Raw genomic sequence first — 19088 nt, forward strand, 5'->3', positions numbered from 1 at the left:
GGCGGCGGCCTGGAGACGCTTCGCTGTCATTGTGTCGGGTGGGTCGGTCTGGAAGGACGCGAGGGCCTGCTTGGCTTGATGGACGCGAGGATGCGTACCGTAGGAGTATTAAGCGTATCTATGAGTGTATGGTGTGTAGGGGTTGCATTCGGATTTCAACAATCCCGAATATATGCGCTTCAACGGCGTTGTTGTTATGCATGTTGTTATTGGCACAGATGTGGGAGGCTGAGGATGTTGTCGGCTCGTCATGACTGGCGCAAGCCTGTCGTACTCCAGCGCTGTGCAGCTTACAGACACATCACCTTCGCCGACATGTACATAGCTAGTCTCAAACCAAGACCCTCCACACGGCGCTAGTGTGGAGGTGAGGGGTTTCCGTCGAACCCATGTACATTATAATGGCGACACTGCAACTGTCGTCGTTCATTCGTCCCTGTCGATTCGTACAGAACAGACGGCGGCCCAGCCTGAGGCGGACGCAACAAGTGCCTGTTCACCGTGAAAAATTCATCGTCAATTGTATTGATACGCGCGTATATATTATAAGTACCACTGGCAGATTACAACCAGCGAAGCGACTGTATGATGAACCTATGCTACGACGGGAAAGAAACTCGAAAGCATGACCACTGCAACGTAACGGGGTGCGATAGCAAGACTGATTATACATACCATAAATCACAGGCATAACGCCAGAACATACTGTAACTCTAACTATCATATATTGAGGAGATCATATGCAAGGAGCGTCGTGAGCAAGCGTCCGAGACAGAGTTCAGCTGAGCAGCTTGAAGCGGATCTGTATGCGCTGGCCGGGAAAGTACTTGTGGCGTCGATCCCAAGAGACGTCGATCTCCAATTCACCGGCCATCCTCCTGACTAGCACTGGGGCTGGAGTATCGGGAGCGGAGGGTTCTGATTTGACTTGTGGAAAAGGCATGTTGACTTCGTGAACACATCCAAATCGGCTGACCACGGATGCTTCAGGCCCCATGAAAATGCCAGCCGGACTACGCAGACGAATCAGTCTGGGAATTTCCCTCAACCATACGAAGCGCACACTTACTTGAAGCGAATTCCCAGTGCGCCTTCAACCTGGCTAGCCAGCGCTTTCACGGCCTCATTAACGGTACCTCCAGCTGGATTCGCTACGATAGAGTACTCTCCGGTAAAGCTGAACATCGAAGGCGTGGCTGCCGTGACGTCTACGCCCCGCCCGATCTTGAACTGGTAGTACTGCAGCTGGGCAACAAAGAAAGCATGGAATCTTCTCTCGAGCATCTGCAGGAGGTCACCGAGATGTTGATATGCGTTCTATGGGTGTAACACGTCAGAGTGTCAATGAGGCTCGAGATGCGATGACTTACAGGCGTTCTATCGACATATGGAAAGCCGTCGTCGTCATCATCAGGATACTGCACAAAGGGACTCGTCAATCCTCCAACTACACAAAAAGGATTGTGGTGCATACCTGCAGTTCGAGGTCCAACCCGTCGCCTTCTCGCGTCTGCTTCTTTCCGTTGAGCAACGCGGGATGTTCGAAGATTGCAGCGTAGTTATCTTGCTTCCGGTATGCCTGGCGACAGGCGACACACATCTTCCACTTATATTCCGACTCAGGTGGGACAACAGTCTTGCACCATTTGCCAACGCATATGCGGGAGCCCGGAGGATAACCACCTGAACATACCACTGTTAATATGATCCTTGATGATTTCCTGGGATGACTGGTACTTACTGAGGTCCACCAAGTGTTTCTATTACGGCGTTAATCAATACCATCATATGCATGAGAGCAGAGAGATGTTTACTGACCTTCGACTTTGCATACGGATCATCAGCCTTCTCGGCGGCCCTCATCCTTCGCTGACCCACGCGATTATGCTCCCGGCAAATATCACACATCTTATACCGGTAGCCAGGTGCGAGCATGTTCTGGCACCTGCGGATATTGCACGTCGACGGAGACTTATCCTCCTTCCGCGAGGGCACTAATCGAACGGGTCGGCCCTTGGAGCCCTGCAATGACTTTGGGATCTTGAGCTTGATCTTGAGCTGTTCACTCCAAGATCAGCACGAAACTAATAGGCACGAAGGTGCAGAAACAAACCTTGGGCTTTTCCTCCGCATCGTCTTCAGGCTCACCAATTTCTGACTCGCCTTCGTCCGTCAAGTCTTCGATCGGGGTGAGATCGGAGAGGTCGCTGTCCCATGGGGTGTTCACGCCAGTGGTTGGCTGGGTAGGAGATGTCGGAGAAGAGGGCGCAGCAAGGGACTCGGGAACAGGCGGGGTACTCGGAGGAGCGAGCGAGACATCAACTCGGGGCGGACTCGACTTCTTGAAAGATGGTATCCGAATGCGAAGGGGCGTCGAGCCTGTCTTGGGAGTGGACTGACTACGATAGGTTGACGGAGTCGTGGTTTTGAACCTGAGGTTAATGCGGGCGACAGGCTTCTCTTCGTCCGTGTTCTCCATATCCCGCTTCGACTTGACGACTACACTGAGCGGCGGCTCGTCTTCCTCACTCGTATCTCCTGCTACGGGTTCTGGAGACATGCGTACGTCCTCATCATGTTCGGCAACAGTTGTGAAAGACGGCTCAGTAGCTTGCTCGGCCTTCACGGGAACGGTGAGTTGGCTAGGCTCAGCCCGAGCGGGCGCGTTGTTAATCGCAACATCTCGAAAAGGCCCTTGTGTATGTGGGTCGAGGCTGTGAGTTGGCTCAGCATTGGTGTTGACATCGCTCATCACCACATCAGCATCAGTTGAGCCGCCATTTTCTGTTTCATTCCGAGACGCAGCTGTTGGCTCAACAGCTGGGGTAGGAGGTTCAGGGAGCATTGGAACGTCCCCGTCGTCGTCGAGTAGGATTGACTGATCCGCTGCAGGCGATGCCGACGCCGTCGCCTTCGATGGCCCAGCAATATTCTTCATCTTCCTAGGCAACGGCAGCGGCACTGATCGCACTTGCGGCTGCAGCGAAGGTTCAACAAGCTTCGGGGGAACGCCGACAGGGCTCGATCCCGCCCCTCCGCGTATCCTCTCCGCGGAATGCTGCGCCCGCGCCGCGTCCGGCGTGAGAGCCGGGATCCGGGCCACGCCGACGTGCTCCCGCACGAGCGACTCGAGCTGCTCCAGCATGGCGTCGGTGTCGGGTTTCTGATCAAACGCGCCCTGGCCGTTGCTGGTGGTCGGGTCCTGTAGAGGATACACGTGGTTGGGGAAGTGGCTCGGTGCAAGGGCGTTTGTCAGGGAAGATGTTTGTCGGTGCTTCGTCCGGGCGTTCTGGGAGATGGGCTGGGAGAAGAGCGAGGGGATGGAGATGGGCGGTTGGTTCCGCGGACCCGGATTCTGTTGATGTATCGGGTTGTCAGTGGAGGAATCCCTGCGATATCGAGGCCGCTTACCACGCCGGGGCTCACGACGAGCTCAACACTGGCAGATCGTCTTGAACGGGCGATTGGGACTTGCACGGACGGGCTCGTTTGCTGATAAGGAGCGCATCAGGTCTCATCACTGTAGACAATGCAAGGGGTACTGCTTACCGAACTGGCGGACAAAGGAAAAACGTGGTGGTGCGGCTCCGTCGGCGGAGTCTCACTCGCAGATGACGCCGAAGCCTGCATGGCCACTCGCAAACGCGGTTTGTTCAGTTCGTCGCTCGCCGCCACTTCCCCACCCGCGCTCGCACTTGGACTCGCGCTGGCAGACGCGTCCATACTCTTCTCCCGTCCTCTCTTCGAAGGGACCGCAGCAAAGTGCCCAGGGTCCGCCGCCGCCAGACACCTGCTGCACACCCTCCACAGATGTTTCGCAGACAGAACCGTGCTGCACCCGCTCGTCTCGCAGACGCGTACCTTGCCCGCCGCCTGCGGATCTCCGCTAGTCCATCCTTGTACCATGCCGTCCGACCCGGGCTGCACAGGCGGGGGGACGGCGGCGTGGTAGTGCTGCAGCATGACGGGCTGCCCTGGAGGGAGGCGGACAAGGTGCGACGGGGCGACCGGCTGTCCGGGTGCGACACGCCTGATACTGGGCACGGACGCGGTGGACGCTCCTGGTACAAAAGACGATCGTGGAGCTGGTCGCGAGGGTGCATGCGCCACTTGCGCCTGCGGAAATGGGACGCTCCCTGGTGGCCTGGTAGGGATAGTCGTGGGCGCAGCCATGCTGCCCGGCCTATTCGCAGGCGGAACAGCGCCACGCTGTGTGTAGAACTTGTGCGAGCTCGGCGTGGCGGGGGGAGGAGGTGGCGGGAGTGGCATCGGGAGGTACGACGCGATCGGCGGTACGAGGATCTCGCCGCGCTCGTTGTAGTGCCTCCCGTCTGGCGAGGGCCTGAACGTCGGGGGCAGCATCGACGCGGGGGCGATCATCGCGCCCTCCGGCGCGATCCGCACGTAGTCCGCGCCGAGCCCGCCCATCTCGGCGGGCGTGTGTGCGGGGTGCACGTACTTCATCGCCTCGAAGGCGATGTACTGTGCCAGCGCGACGTCGTCCAGATCCGCTGGGCTCTTTGGGTGCGTGCCCTGCTGGGGCGCCGGGGGCGCGTGCGTGTGAGGCGCGCTCGGCTCTGCGCGTCGCTGCGTCTCGCGGCGGCGCGTCTTGGAGAACCGCGTGTTGTGGCATGGCACGCAGATGATGATTTGCTTCGGGTCGATGGGGTACGGGGGGAGCTGGACGCGCGCAGAGCACACTGCGCATGCTGCGACCAGCACAGGCTGCTTGGGGGGCTGAGGCGGGGCCTGGAGGAGGTGCCACATGAGGATCGATCGAAGGCGTCGGGAGAGAGATGGGAGTGCGCACCTGTGTGGCTGGCTGCTGGGTGGCCGCGTACATGAGGCGCATCTTGGCGCGGCACCCTGTGCAGAGCGTCCTCCTTGCGTCAGGCCGAATAGGCTTGTAACAGTTCGCGCAGTTGGCAACATTGAGCACCGCGCCTTGCATTGCGCTGCCTGTGACAATTGTGCGATATGTCAGTTAATCGCATTACGTCAAAGTAGGAGAAGCTGGAAAGCATACGAGATGCCGTGATCTCTACTACTCGATGCTGCTGAAACCCTGACGACTACAACACTCACGTCCTGCTTGTGCTGCGAACTGTTCCATGTCTCGCAAAGGCGATCTGTAAGCACTCTGCGAAGTTCAACCTATCATTCGGTGCCAATTCATAAGCTGCGACGCGCATAAGGCATGCCAAATCAAGCCACGTACCTTATTCGCGCAAAATGCTACGAGGCCGCACGAACGACAACAGTGCACCGCCCACGTACGTGGTGGTTGGTGTTGTAGTCGTCGTGGCAGCCGTCGGGCGTCGCTGGGTCTCTCAAATTCGGGAAAGTACAGCACATTACGCGATGGGTACTATGGGAAAAAATTTCGCGTTTGATTAGATTCGGGTAGCTAGATCGGGGTTACCAATGATTGGGCCGCCACTTCGGCCGTCGCGCAGCCTTGATTGGGTGCGGCGACTCCTATATTTGGTCATGCGGCGCCCTCTACCCCTGAGTATGCTCACTGAACGAAACAGCCAGGTCGATGGGCCGCGAAGCCTCGCATGATGTGCCAGGACATTGTCCTTGGTGTAGCGGCTGACCGGGACGAGACTCGCGAAGCAAATCAGCATTACGGCCGTCATCACATCTCAAGATCTCAATTCTACTCAACGACCCATTGTGCCGGGCAGTCATCAGATGGAGCAGGTAAGTTGTGTTTGACAGACGAAGCGGTGCTGAGGCCTACATATGTGCATAGAAGGACTGTACATATACGTATGCTCGCAGCTGGAGCAGCGCGTTGGCAGTGCGAGGAGGGAGATGGCGTGTGGGGTATGACGCTGCGCAGGGAGGCGCACGTGGAGCGTGACTGGCTTGGCCTGCAGCCACCGGCGCGTCGAGTTACCGCGACACGCCCCGCTCCACTGCAATGCCTCCTCGTATAATCCTCCCGTCTCTCCACCCCTCCTCATTCTTCCCCTTCACGACCCCCCTCCGACCCTCCCAAGCCCCCCGCGATGCCCTCAGTCCGAGTGAAGCGTGGCTACACCCCCCTCCAGGACCCTGCACGCGATGCCAGTGCCCAAGATACCCCCGGGGCCTCGCGCGGTGCACGCAGAGGCTCCGTCGCCGCGCTCCTCACGCCCCGTCCCGACTCAATCCGCACGTCGGGCTACGACTTTCCGACACAGGCCAGCCTGGCAGACGGCACGGACAGCTCGCCGCGAGAGCGCGAACGCGCTCTCTCGTCGGCGACCAGCGGGCGCGCCAGTGTGAGCGGGAGCGGGAGCGAGGGCGGCGCGACTTCCCGCCCAGGCCAGCGCCGCACGTCCAGCAAGGTCTCGGATCACATTCTGAGCAGGCGTGCGCCCCCCACCCCATTGCCCCACATCAGCGAGGACCGGAACCCGTTCACTGCGGCTGCGGAGGCTGAGCTTCAGAGGGAGAAGCCAAAACACCATCACAGCTTCTTGCTCTCCAGACACCACGAGAACGAGGAAGAGGACATGATCTCTCTTGAAGGCCCACAGACGGACGTCCTTGTGCCGAAGTCACAGCACGAGCCAGGGCGCGTTGGGAGCTCGCTCAGCTTGCCTCACTCGCAGCGCTCGAGTTACGGGAACTTTGATGTCGACTTTGACGGGGATCACCACCCAGATGACATCGTCGAGCACCTGGACGTCATTGGTGCGTCGTCCCACTTTTCCTCCATGTCCTCAGTCTCACGAAGGCCTTCCTAGACCCGCAAATCGCTACCGTGGCTACCTTGACAAATGCAGCGAATGCTATCGTGATGTGCGTCATCTTACAATCGTGCCGAATACCAGACTGACCATGCACCTAGACCCCCACTGGATTGGTACTCCCGCAAGCCCGTTGTCGTGCTCCCCAGACGGCGGCGGAAGAAGGTTGCGAAAGATCGACAATCCGCTGCCGAGAAGGGCCAAGCAGGAGACAAGGAGAACTCAGATGACGAGGACGAGGACAACCTCGACATGCACATAGAAGACGTGCTGCGGAAAAGAGACCGTGCACGGAGGGTGATGCAAGGCGTTTGGTCGTTCGTGAAAACTCGTGCGTAGCTGCCACACTGACATTTTGCGGCTATCAACTGACTTGATCTCTGCAGCCCTTGGTGTAAGCCTCAATTCTCATCACCGTGCAAGTGGATTATCGTGCTTACTGTTATGTGTGGACGCAGGTCGTCACAGCGATATACGGCTTTCTCGTCGTCTTCTGGGGAACCGGGCTCGTCTTCTTCCTCGCGCGCTTCATCAACGTGCACAACTCGGACCGGCAGGGCTTCTGGGTCGAGGTCTGCCAGCAGATCGAGACGAGCCTGTTCTCGATCACGAGTATCGGGCTGATGCCTTTCCGGACCGTGGACACTTACCGTATGTCGTCAATCTGTAGTCTGTCCTCGATGGTTCATGAAGGTTTACTCTGCCTCATTTGCAGGGGTGTTCAAGATTTGGTGGTACAAGCGGAAGACGGAGAAACTCCGATGTGCCGCCGGCCTTCCGGAGCTCTACGACCCTAATGACTTGCCTGACCCGCATTATGATGCGAATTTTGTACCGGTCTTGACGGAGGAGGAGCAGGTCGATCTGCACTATCGTGAGCACCAACCTTTCACTCAACACTCAAATAGATGGGATCTAACAATGATCGTGCCGTTTTGCAGAGCAACATAAATTCATGCTGAGCCAGACGTGGTATCGACCACATGGGACGCAAACACATAGGGCGTTCCCGATTGAGTACGTCTGCGTACGTTTCGTTAATATCAGCCGTACTGACATGTGTTCGATCAGTACGGCCGTCTGGATTTGTGTCCTGAACGATCTCAACTCCATTTTCCAGGTGAGCACCCTGCCTTCACCTCCCTATTCAATTCTGGGATCTCACGGGCCCATTTCAGTGTCTCCTCAGTGGGGTCATGTGGGGGCTCAACCGCTTCAACCGCCCAGCGTGGACAGACGGCACAACCCTCCCGGCCGCATTCGTATGTCTCCCTGCCTTTCCCCTAAACCCATTCACTCACCCACACCCTCGCAGGTCGCAGGGATCGCCGCCGGCGTGCTCATCTGGTGGGGCAGCAAGAAGACCAAGCGCGTCAAAGAAGTGACCGACCGCCTCCGGATGATCCTCGCCCTCGAGCCCTCCGCCGCCTCCGGCTCCGCGGGCGCCGTCGTCCTCAGCGAGAAGCCGCAGCGCCCGTCCCCGCAGACGAGGGCCGCCGGAGACGGCTCGCGCGTGTCCCCCGCGCGCGCGTCCTCGCACGACCCGGATACGAAGCCGCAGCGGAAGGACTACGCGGAGGCGGAGGTGGGGAGCGTCGAGAATACCCCGACGATGGAGGGCCGTGTGCCCCCGACGCCCTCGGTGACGATCGCGGACGAGATGTTCGTGCCGCCTGCGGAGCAGTTGGATGAGAGGCGTTGAGGGATGATGTGTGGGCGCGATCTTGGCTTGAACGTTGATACTGGCATCCGCTATACACGAGCAACACGCGAATGGACTCACTCACACTACGTACGATAGACGATAGATACCACTGCACTCACTAGTACCAGTATCCTTTGTAATGCCGCCAACTGTTGTAGCCACTATCCTTTATGCTGTAAACACCCTCATGACGCATTTACGACAGACTCTTGAATCATAACCGTGTACGCGGTCGTCTGTGCGAAGCTTATATTATACATTGCTCTCTGGATAAATACTGGCGCGACTAGTCGATGAATACAGATAAAATAACGATACGCTAATACAACATGTGCGCGAATGTAGAATAGGCAGTAGCGATAGCATTAAGTAATGAGGGTAGATGGGAGCAGTGAAAACGCCAGGGTATACGATAGCGCAAGAGGGTGCAGGAGGGTGCTACGTGAAGGACTCGTCGGTCGTGTTCGACTCTGCCCGGGAGTGTCCCGAGGGTCGCGACGACATCTAGAAGGGCGCAGTGTCAGTACATTCACGTCTCGCCACATCGAGGATACGCACGCTAGCAGCAGACATATCCGACTCCATGCTGCTCCTGACACCAGCGGAATGCTGCCGCCGCTTGAACACGCTCAACACCCGCGGCCTCCGCGCCCGCTTCTCCGCAGACGCGTCAGTCTGCTCTGGCAAGGGCTCCGGCTCCGACGAGAGGTCCGGCGCCACTATGGGCATCGACGGCACTGGCGGTATCGGCGGGGGCGACGACACGCGGTTGCGGTGCAAAGAGAACAGCGAGCGCGTGCGCCGTCTCTTCGGCGGTGCCCCAGGTGCGGAGCTGCCGTCCGCCGCTGGAGGATGACCACCTGGGCCGGTCGTGCTGCTAGTTGGCGTGGCGGGCGTGGAAGGTGCGGTCTTCGAGGACGCGGTTGTGGATGATGATGATGACCCGGCGGTGGCGGTGTGTCGCCCGTGGAAGGGCATGAGGCTCGGGGTAGACGAACGGTGCTCCGTGTCAGGGGTGTGGCTGTGCGACGAGGACTTGATCCACTTCGTTTTGGCTATGAGCTCGCGGGCAACGGGCAGAACGGGTACCAGCGGTTGCTGGAAGGCCATCTTGACCCAACCGCGCCAGTTGCGGCCGCTGGGGATGAACTGATCCACGAGCTCCTCGAACTGCGAAGGAGGTCATGGAGAGTCAACAACGGGATATCAAGGTACGTACACTCCATGTCTGGTTGCGATACTCCAGATCTCTTGTCCGGATCCTTGCATCTCGGCACAGGAAGGAGTCCTCCTTCGCAATACTGAGCAGCAAATGGAGGCTACGGCGATATCACGATTCAGTCATTGATGTGCTAAGAGAGAAATCATTGCCTACCTGTTTACTCTCACCCACACGAATGTTTTCTGTGATGATCGGGTCTTCATCTCGGTGGCATCATCGACGTCCTTGCCCTTGCGCACAGGATGCGTCCGATCCTTCGCATCACTGCCTGACTTCGAGGCCTGCCGTGTAGGGCGGTGCGCTTCGTGCGACAACCCTTCCGTCGAACGCGTTTTGTGCAAGGTGGGAGTAGGTGGGAGTAGAGAATCTGTCCTTGCCTTCCGTAAATCCGTGAAAGACCGCGAGGCTCCCAGTTTACGTAGAGGGGTTGTCGCTGCTTTATGGTGATCTTCGCGCGTCCGCGGAGATACGTCCCACGAAGAACGTCGTGGGCTCATAGGGCTCTCAGGTATAATAACAATATCGACAGGCTCTTCAGTGATCGGCGACTCCATGAGAGTATCGAACGTCTGGATCTCGTCCTCCGTTTGCTGCCTCTCGCGACGTGCCGGCCACACGTATTCCATGATCCTGCGACCGATGCGCGTGTCGATTTGTAACCGCATGGGGTGGAGAGTGACTTCAAAGCGCTCGTAGATTGTAATGCCGCCCACTGCGGGGAGGACTGTCCAGTCGGCCAGGAGGAACAACTTGCGCTGAGTATACCAAGTCAATGACATGCCCAAAGAGACGCAACACAGTTAACATACCTTGACCAATGGATGAGTGGAGGGCTCCTCGTGTTTCGACAGGATCTCAGTCCATTCGGCATCCGCAGCGCCATCGAAGGCCTGTAGATCTCCGACGACCAGTGTATTGACGAGCGAGCTGTCCTGCCTGCTCAGCCAGTAGAAGTGAATGTCGCGGACGGCGAGCTTCGCGAGAAGCTGATCATGTCTATCTATCATTCTCCACGAGATATCGGACGAAGACGCATGGAGCATCAGTGCAGACTTCTGCTCCGAATGTTCCGTCGACTTGTCCTGAGCCATCTTGATCGCATCGAAGGTCAAGTTGAGCTCCTCGGCGAGGAGCATAATATGAGCGTCGATCTTGTATATCTCCACTTGGCCCTGTTCTCCTGCACCGCGAAGCTTGCGCACCGCCTCACGTCTGGTCTCATACGCATGGCGTAGACGGGCTTGCATGTCTGCCACGACGTCCGCAGCCGATCCCAGGTTCGTGAAGTCGTAGCTGAATACCATCTTCTCTAGCTTGTCTGACCGATCTTTCGATGCGGCATTGGAGAACAGCACAAGATTCGTGACGATGTTGGATATGGCCTGGAAATGTCGATCGTTGGCAGACACAGTAAAGCGAGGGACGTGAACCCTGATCAAGTCCTAGAAGAGCAGAGTCACGTTAGAGCCAGAAAAACCCGAGGAAGTGAGTGACCCACAGTCTGATTGTGTAAATGGTGGTGCTGACGGTCCTTGTCATCGCTCGTGCGTGCGATGGACGTCACGTCATTGCGCAAACGGAGCCTATTGAACTTATCGTATTGGAAAGACGCGTCGGTCTGAGGAACTAGCCGATCGAACGCGTTATTCTCGCAGCGCAAGTCGATCAACACCTCAAGCGGTACAGAGCCTTCTCCAGAGGTGTTCGTTGCAGAAGGGGAGAATACCTGCAGACCTGAGACGGAGGCAAAATTCCTATTGCGAGAATAAGAATCGGTTATGAACATGAAGATTTGTGTCAGACGTACCGAGTCATCACTTTGCCGCTGACTGGATCGTCCGCATTTGCCTCGTCGAGTATGGCAAAGGAACTGAGCTTTCCTTGGACGGCGGCTAAGATGCACACGGAATCCAGCCCTGCTTCCGTGTCGCTCCGGAGCACAATCTGGGGTTTGAGAAGAAGACAGAAGTGACTCTTTCGTAGAGTGACACCGTCGGACCACCCATCGAGTGGGTCGACAGGCCCCGGTGTATCCAGCAGTGGATATTGAGAGTCGTCTCCGGCATGACTCGAGGCATGATCTCCAATTAGGAAATTGCGTACTGCAATAGCAGCAGCCTGCGCGCTGGCTACTGGTCCTCGGTGTTCGTCCTTCTCTTGAAGTATATCGACAAGCGCAGTTCGGGCCTGGTCGCGTATGAACTTCACAGCGCTGAAGCGAAGACCGTCAGTGACAAGACATGCTGTAACGAATAATCATACCGGGTCGCCATGTGGTATTCGATGCCCCTTTTGGCCCTAGAACAATAGTAGTACTGCATCATGACCTGAAGCAATCAGACGTCAGCTGCGTTTCATATCTCATATCAATGAACAGTTGTCATACGTCGCGGATGATGTGGTCTAGGAAGATCTGGGGAGAATGCATCTGGTAGACATTGTCGAACTGAGCCCAGTCATCTGACGACACCGCTTCAGAAGGCATCTGGTAGCTATGAATGCCATGAGAAGCATGGGGATTGGATGAGAGATCAGCCCTGTGCAGGTGAGACACGTATTTGTTCAAGAGGTTGATCTTCTTCCGCAGATCATCTGCATCGTCGCCAGTCTTGGGACGCTCAACTGTCAGTGGATGCTTGCCAGCATTATCCATAGATCACGTACTGTATCCGCCGCATGTGGCGTGTTGGGTCGCGGAACACTGAGGAAGCCATTGTCCATGCTACGACCGGCCTTTTGAATTAATTTGTCTTGCAATTCCTTGATACGAGCACCTGTGATAGCAAGCTGCGTTTGTGTAACAGCTGCAATCGAATTAGCGAAAGCTATCTTGCTACCAGAACTTTACTGACAAGCCTCTTTACCGAGGTAGCACACATGCGTCTCCTCGGTACCGAACTTGCTGCGCTCCACAACCTTGCCTTGCGGCACAAGTCCTGGGTCTATTGGTCGCTTGAAGTACGTGAATTGAGGACAGTAGGCAGCGCGGAACAGATGCACTTCGGGTGGAGTAGCAGTCGAGGAGCGAGCATCGTCAAAGTCGTCAAGGTCAATCCACGGTGAATCCGTCGGTATGGGATCTGTCTTGATTTTCGATCTGTAATCACTGACCAGCGGCGACAGATTCATCTGAACCTGTTGCTTCAGCGGATCCGGGAAGACAGCCAACATTGTACGAAGATCCAACTGCTTCGCCGCCACTTCGATGGCATAGAAAGACTTGTGGTGAACGACTTGAGGTCCCTCGTCTGTCATACGAGTGCTCTCTTGGTCCCTCTGGTGCATATCCGCCTGGAAGCGATCAATGAGAGCCTTGACCCCAACGAAGGGAGTGACGCCGTCAGCCCATGCATCACTTGAATTATCCACATAGACGTGAGAGAGGAAGAGTTGAGAGATGGCGAATCGATACTTGAGGGTCGCCAGATGCTGTCCAAACTTGGGGGAGACAGGCCGTTTCCGGGTGTAATGAGAGCCCTGCCGAACGGGTAGTGACAATGCATGGTCGAACAACCGATACCAAGACCAGAACTGCTCGAATACTTCAGGAGAGAGGTGAAGACTGCTGGCTTGTGGACCAGAATGCTCTTTCGCGTGGAGAGCAGACTCGAGGGATATGGACATATGGATGAAGTCCGACCGGAATCCGTTGTAAGAATCGGCCGCAGACTATATACAATCAACATGATGAACTCAGGCTTTGGGTGCAGACACACCTTCATCTCTGGCACAACTGCCTTCGTTTCGAGCTTCACCTCGTAGTGAGGGCGGAACGAGAACATACGACACTTGCGATCGAAGGGCTTGCCGGTGCAGGTTGCACACTCAGGTCCACAGGCTCGTTCAAGCACAAAGCCGATACCGAAGCGAACACCGGAGCTCAGCTTGGCGCAGACTTTGGCCTCACGAAGCCTCTTCGGATTGGAAGTGGAAAAGGTTGCTGACGATACGGATGTTGGCTGCGCGCCCCACTTGTCCTGGACGCTGCAATGACACCATAAATCATGTAACACATAATCGACGAATGGACAACTTACTTCGGTATCACGATGAGCATAGAGTCACTCTGTACTTGTATGAGTTCATCCTGTTTGTTGGGCTGTCCTATCGAAATGCTAGGGTTTCCTCGCCAACACAAGGCAAAGCCAGCACCTGTTCCTGTCAGCTCATACGGATCGCGAGAGCCTGTACAGTATCATCAACACCACGGAACCATTATCCAACGATATCGGCTTGCCTTTCATATGCAGGTGAACTTCGTTCTCGAACGTGATCTTGATCCGCCAGTGAAGAATCAATCTCAGCTGGAACGTCATGTCATCAGCAAGGTGCGTTGGTCCTGATGTGTGAGGAATGTATGCGTGCCTTGTCCCAGAATCCGATCGGTGGAGAGCGATCCTTTGTTGCATGCGACAAAGTATCAAGTATGCGCATGAGATCTTGTGTCGCAGCGCTGTAGCTTAGACCCCAGGCAAAGTCGGTCACGTCGTTGGTGAGCACACGGATTGTCGGGCGCGCGTATGATTTCACAGGCATGATTGTCTTCGGAATGCTGATCGAGAGGGGGGAAGCGCCATGTACGCCGTAGTCTGCCTTGACGACCACTGACTTGATCCAATCCACGGAGCCTTCGCTTCCCATCTCCTCTGCAATGACGACGTCACTGTCGAATGCCAAGGCCGGTGAAGATGTGCTGCTCGCTGGGATGTTGACCATGGGTAAGGGGTACTCGCGCAAAGCGAAGCGTGCGGAAGACACGGTGAAGCTGATGTGGAGCGGGACCAACAATGAAAACTGCGTGTCTTTGGGAAGGCCGCTACCCGCGTCATGAAGAAAGTCGGCCACGTTCTCAACGAGTGAGGCGGGAGACTCAAGAGTCAATGCTAGGGAGTCAAAGGTCAACCGGAACAGAGGGGGCAAGTGTTTCCGAGGGTTGACCGGTACAATGTCGTCGATATCCTCTGCATCCGCATGATCACCGAGGGCGTGGCGTAGACGATGTTGTTGACGCTCTGCCTGAGCCGACCTGGTCTTCGAGTAGGCAGATCTCCAAGCGACAGAATGAACCTGGAAGAGACGCTGGCATGCATCCTGAACAGAGACGGTGTGTTTGGCACTGAACTGGAAATCAGACTCGGCATCGCGACCCTGTGGTAGCGCATGCGAGGACTGGGACACAGTGATGGTCGATACCTTCGCCTCGAAGGCCTCGTCGCGTTCGTGCCGAAGCCTGGCTGCTGGGAACCCCGCTTCCCAAATTACCCCAAGCCGGGACTCGAACTCCTCGTCGGCAGCTTCCACCGTCAGGCATCGTACTCTGATGTGCACCTTGGGCAGCACCTTCGCTGATTCAGCTTCAGGTGTGGGCGGTCTCTGATACTTGCCCGCGGCCACCATACGGATCAGGTGCTTCGCGCTCTTGATGGTCAGGTTGATGTCGAGGATAAGATCGGCCAGGACATAGTCAAAAGGTATGCGGAGACGGGCGCCATCGGCTTCGACATCGACGACGAGGGGTCGAGCCTTGAGGGGCAAGTTCACGCGCCAGTCGGCAAGGCATGCGAATTCCTCCCACTCCTCCCGCTGTACTCCATCTCGCTTGGTAAACACGTTGACTGCTAGAACTATGCTGCTCCATTTGACCGCGACCGTCGACTTAGAAGTGACATCGCAGCGCAGGTATGATGCACGCAGGTACAACTTCGTCTGCATAGGGAACAGCACGAGAAGCTGCAATTGCTTGATGTCACATTGCATTGTCACCAGCATCGATGAAGGAGCGGGACCAGGCTGATTGCTCTTCGGCTTGGAGGGTAAGATAGACTTCAGCGTCTTGACGGCAAGCAAGATGTTGTAGAGTTGCGCGAGACGAAGAGTACCACGTATCAGGGATGCGGAGGCCGTGATGACCAGCTCGTCCTCATGAGCTGGCTGGAACGTACCGTTCGGACGAAGGCCAGTCAGAATGCCTTCGACGTCGATGCTCTCGATGCGTAGGAACTCTCGGGTGTCCAGATTCTTGTCCTGTTCCGCGAGACAGTAGGGGTCATCGGCAGAGAACTTCGTCGCAACGGCATCCCTGGCGACCACATCCCAGAAAGAGACCCCAACTAGGACACGGGTGCTTCGAGTCGCCACGGGTGGACTATTCCCAGCTACCGCTTTCATGACGTGTTCCGTCGGGAGTGACAACCGTAGGCGGGTCTGACTCCGTGGACGAAGGTTTTGGACGCGCTCCGCATGCCTGCTGTGTACGGCGCAATAGCTGAAGCAAGCACCCAGATGCAAGGCGATCCCGCGCGAGATCCCTAGGTCCTCCGTAGGTGCGATGTCTGGAGCCGTGACAAACAACACAAAGCGTCCAACGGCGACGGCGACGGAGAGGCCGAAGGGAAGATTGTCAAGGATACGAGGACGCGGGGATGAAGCCGGGGGCTTCGGTGTGCCCGCGAAGCTCGCCACAATCCTGGAAACGGCCTTGATGACGTCGGGCTGCCACAGTTCAATTGAGATGGCTTCTGTAGAGCATTGTAGGTCCGTATATGTCGATGGCACGTCAATGGTGACCGTATTGTGCACCTCGTCCGCGACATCGCCCAGGGCATTCACGTGCGCCGTGACCTGGATGGTGTCAATAGACAGAAGACTCTCGGGCGGCTGCTCCTCGCTGCCGCTCGCGCTCATGCACACGCCAACGAAGGTGCGCTGCAACTGACAGGCGAGGTGGACGTCCATTTGCAATCCGATGCGGTCATGCGAGGCGTGCGCCATGCGCTTGTCCGGAAGTGACACAAACTGCGAGTTCAGAGAGACCGCCAGGCCGTCCGTTCGTGCTTCCAGCGCAAAAGGCGTCTCGTCTGTGCTGAACGAAATGAGTCGAGCGACGACTGGGCCAACCTTGAAGCCAAATGCGACACGCGGCACGGGTGAGAGCACCGTAGGCAAGAGGGACTGTGTTTCGGTCGGCGGCTTCGGCGGCTTCGTTTTGGCCATTATAGCACGCAGGACTTCCAATCTCTCCGTGACTTCCACGCTGCCCAGCTCGATATCAACGGCCAGTAGTTGAGAGTTCGGGTCCCCCAACATGAACGCCGGGCCCTTCAGCCAGGGCGTCGGCCACTGTGAGACGACGGCCCCTGAGAAGATGGAGTTGATGGACAAAAGACGAAGGTGATCGACCAATGCGCCCGAGCCGGATCGGTCCACTGTCACTTGGTTGGCCGAAAATGTGAGACGATAGACGTCTGCGCTGAGGGGATCATTAGGGACACTCCTCGAGCCAAGGTGCTGTCGGTGCAACGGTGTGGTGTCAGGATGGCTGAGCCCCGCCCCGACGTGTAGATCACGTAACCCCAGCTCGAAGGTCTGCGCGACATCTGTTTCTACCCTAGGCAGAGAATGCTTCAGGGTGACCTTCGCGATGGTCACGTCGATGCCTTTGAGAATCGCCAAACGAGACTATACAGCAGCTTCACATCAGTACAAGTCACCTTTGCTATCATGCGACATACCGAGACATTTCGACTGTTGAGCCTGCGCACTGGTATCTGCTTAGCACCCCATCCCAACTTAAGTGATGCCTATCGTAGTGGACATGCCCTCAGATACCAGAAACAATTTTACAGGTGTAATGACGTACGGATGATAATGCTTCCATCAATGGCGAACCAGGAGACATGGGAGAAGACCACATAGGCTTGCGAACTGTCGCTGGAGAGGGCGTGAGGGGGCTGTTCTCATTGGGCGACAGCGGGTTAGTCTCCGAAGGTCCTGAGGGAGGAAGGGGACTGGGGTCCTGTTGCTGCGAGAGCGCTGAGAAGGAGAGGCGGTGTGCAGATGGACTACGGAGCTGCGACCATGATGGGCTGAGCAACGGCGAAGAGGGACTGGCAGGAGCTACAGGCGTCAGCGGAGGCGGGATTTTAGATCTGTTGATTGCAGCAGCACCGTTGGTCTTCGCCTTCTTTCCGGCGTTCAGTCGTTTCAGGAGGTATTGAACGACGTCTGTATGTACGTCCAAGGAGTCGACGAGGAGACTTGTCTCAACACTGTGCGCCTCGACATCGCGGTGCGGGTCGATACGAACTGATGCTTTGTATTTAGTCCCGGGGACGTATACGAAGCAGCTTGTGCCTATGTACATATCGTGTCAACGAATGCACGGCCATCTCAACCGAGTACTCACTCGCAGTAAGCGCCGTCGGCATGTCCTTCAGGGCCAACGGGGACGCGGTAGCCGAGATACCTTTGAGGCGCAGAGACAACGACGCAGTCACTTGCGTAGCACCCCATGCTCTGTCCCAGGTACGGCGTAGACTATTCTGCACCCTGGCATTCCAGTCTGCAACGCTAGCGAAACGCCTATGACCTCGAAACGGCTGCGATTCAGGCGCAGAAGGCGCGCCAGGAATTACGACATTGTCCACTATAGATAAGGTTACTTTTGTCTTGACCTTTGCCTGCTTCAGGACGAGCTCGACGCCAGGGATTGCGGCGTACGTTACGACGGCGGAATCGAGTTCGAAGTCAATTACTTGGGTGAGGGCCGGCAGCGCACGGATGACGAAACGAAGGATAGAGACGATCGACGTCCGGATAAACGGGCGAACATGAGGATCCAAGGTGTTCCATGTCGACCGCAAGGTCGCCAATGCTATCAAACGCACGCGGTCTCCGAAGCGAGTAGCAGGAGTAGAACGCCTACGCTTGAGAGACGGGCGTAGCTGAGGTTCTTGGTCTTTGCTGAGCTCAACCTTCAGACCCTCGACGATGAGAGTCAAGCGGCTAGCCGTGGTCGGGGACGGGCGGTGGTACGAAATGCCGACACGGTCAATACGGATGATGGTGCCGCTTCCAGCACGGAAGTATATGCCGCGAATAGAGCGCAAGCTGACGCTTCGCACCCGGAGACGCTTTGAGACGAGTTTGAGGAGAGCAGGTCCAGCATATGTGCGGAATACGAAGGACAGTGTGACGATTCGGACGACCCATACCAGGAGGAAGGCCCAGAACCCGTGACCGGGACTCCCAAGCAAGAGTGCCTTCAGTATCGAGAAGACAGTCAGAGGCATAACTAGATTCTACGCAGCTGAGTCGTTGTAGAATGTGAAGCACAGCATGACATACCTGTAGTATTGAAGTGTAGGCAAGGAACGGAGTATGCTCTGACGTCCGTCAAGCGAGCTAGGTGAGGTAGTTTCTCTTCGCGTTATAAGGATCGTATCTTCAGCATAGACAGGGCGAGTATGTAGGCGCAGTCCGTAGGTGAGTGTGTCTGGCAAGCAGAGGAGGTTGGGCGCGCGGCGACACGCTTGCCGGCATGGACGGCGCACTGTGATCTGAGCGAACGCCGAAGGACTTGGCGAGCGCCTCTTGTCGCAATTTTTTACCGGGGATTCTAATGCCCGGGCATTGCCAT

The 19088-nt window shown here is 56.7% G+C and overlaps 3 protein-coding genes across 3 annotated transcripts; 1 reads left to right on the forward strand and 2 right to left on the reverse strand.

Moving 5' to 3' along the window:
- Positions 1-504: 504 nt before the first annotated feature.
- On the reverse strand, positions 505-5350 carry C8Q71DRAFT_731875 (uncharacterized protein). The gene is made up of 12 exons (XM_047922219.1): positions 5219-5350; positions 5086-5154; positions 4811-4959; positions 3550-4749; positions 3412-3492; positions 2114-3355; positions 1819-2058; positions 1742-1760; positions 1475-1683; positions 1371-1418; positions 1070-1317; positions 505-1013 (listed from the first exon to the last, which is right to left on the reverse strand). The coding sequence occupies exons 2-12, from the start codon at positions 5111-5113 to the stop codon at positions 779-781; spliced, it is 3699 nt and encodes a 1232-aa protein (XP_047785054.1). The 5' UTR covers positions 5114-5154; positions 5219-5350; the 3' UTR covers positions 505-778.
- A 915-nt stretch (positions 5351-6265) lies between these two features.
- C8Q71DRAFT_731878 (uncharacterized protein) lies at positions 6266-8678 on the forward strand. The gene is made up of 10 exons (XM_047922220.1): positions 6266-6687; positions 6741-6795; positions 6845-7074; positions 7130-7137; positions 7202-7394; positions 7459-7617; positions 7685-7760; positions 7815-7863; positions 7922-8005; positions 8059-8678. The coding sequence occupies exons 1-10, from the start codon at positions 6507-6509 to the stop codon at positions 8443-8445; spliced, it is 1422 nt and encodes a 473-aa protein (XP_047785055.1). The 5' UTR covers positions 6266-6506; the 3' UTR covers positions 8446-8678.
- On the reverse strand, positions 8679-19002 carry C8Q71DRAFT_844930 (golgi-body localization protein domain-containing protein). Its single transcript, XM_047926598.1, has 19 exons — positions 18797-19002; positions 17856-18750; positions 17310-17803; positions 17182-17250; positions 14036-17128; positions 13908-13974; positions 13708-13855; positions 13387-13654; positions 12523-13339; positions 12335-12474; positions 12057-12278; positions 11933-11997; positions 11478-11882; positions 11169-11424; positions 10480-11112; positions 9824-10425; positions 9668-9767; positions 9007-9618; positions 8679-8952 (listed from the first exon to the last, which is right to left on the reverse strand). The coding sequence occupies exons 2-19, from the start codon at positions 18739-18741 to the stop codon at positions 8887-8889; spliced, it is 8943 nt and encodes a 2980-aa protein (XP_047785056.1). The 5' UTR covers positions 18742-18750; positions 18797-19002; the 3' UTR covers positions 8679-8886.
- Between the last annotated feature and the right edge of the window lie 86 nt (positions 19003-19088).

This window comes from Rhodofomes roseus (genome assembly GCF_022264815.1).
Source record: "Rhodofomes roseus strain CIRM-BRFM 1785 chromosome Unknown C8Q71scaffold_1, whole genome shotgun sequence".
Taxonomy (NCBI): Eukaryota; Fungi; Basidiomycota; class Agaricomycetes; order Polyporales; family Fomitopsidaceae; genus Rhodofomes; species Rhodofomes roseus.

Coding starts and splice junctions, on each gene's coding strand:
- C8Q71DRAFT_731878 (XM_047922220.1), top strand. CDS start 6,507: ATGATCTCTCTTGAAGGCCCACAGACGGACGTCCTTGTGCCGAAGTCA. Junction 7,864..7,921: donor ATCTCAACTCCATTTTCCAG/GTGAGCACCCTG, acceptor GGCCCATTTCAG/TGTCTCCTCAGTGGGGTCAT. Junction 8,006..8,058: donor CAACCCTCCCGGCCGCATTC/GTATGTCTCCCT, acceptor ACACCCTCGCAG/GTCGCAGGGATCGCCGCCGG.
- C8Q71DRAFT_844930 (XM_047926598.1), bottom strand. CDS start 18,741: ATGCCTCTGACTGTCTTCTCGATACTGAAGGCACTCTTGCTTGGGAGT. Junction 17,251..17,309: donor TGATGGAAGCATTATCATCC/GTACGTCATTAC, acceptor CCACTACGATAG/GCATCACTTAAGTTGGGATG. Junction 9,768..9,823: donor GTGTGGGTGAGAGTAAACAG/GTAGGCAATGAT, acceptor ATATCGCCGTAG/CCTCCATTTGCTGCTCAGTA.
- C8Q71DRAFT_731875 (XM_047922219.1), bottom strand. CDS start 5,113: ATGGAACAGTTCGCAGCACAAGCAGGAC. Junction 3,356..3,411: donor TCGTCGTGAGCCCCGGCGTG/GTAAGCGGCCTC, acceptor ATACATCAACAG/AATCCGGGTCCGCGGAACCA. Junction 1,419..1,474: donor GGTTGGACCTCGAACTGCAG/GTATGCACCACA, acceptor CCCTTTGTGCAG/TATCCTGATGATGACGACGA.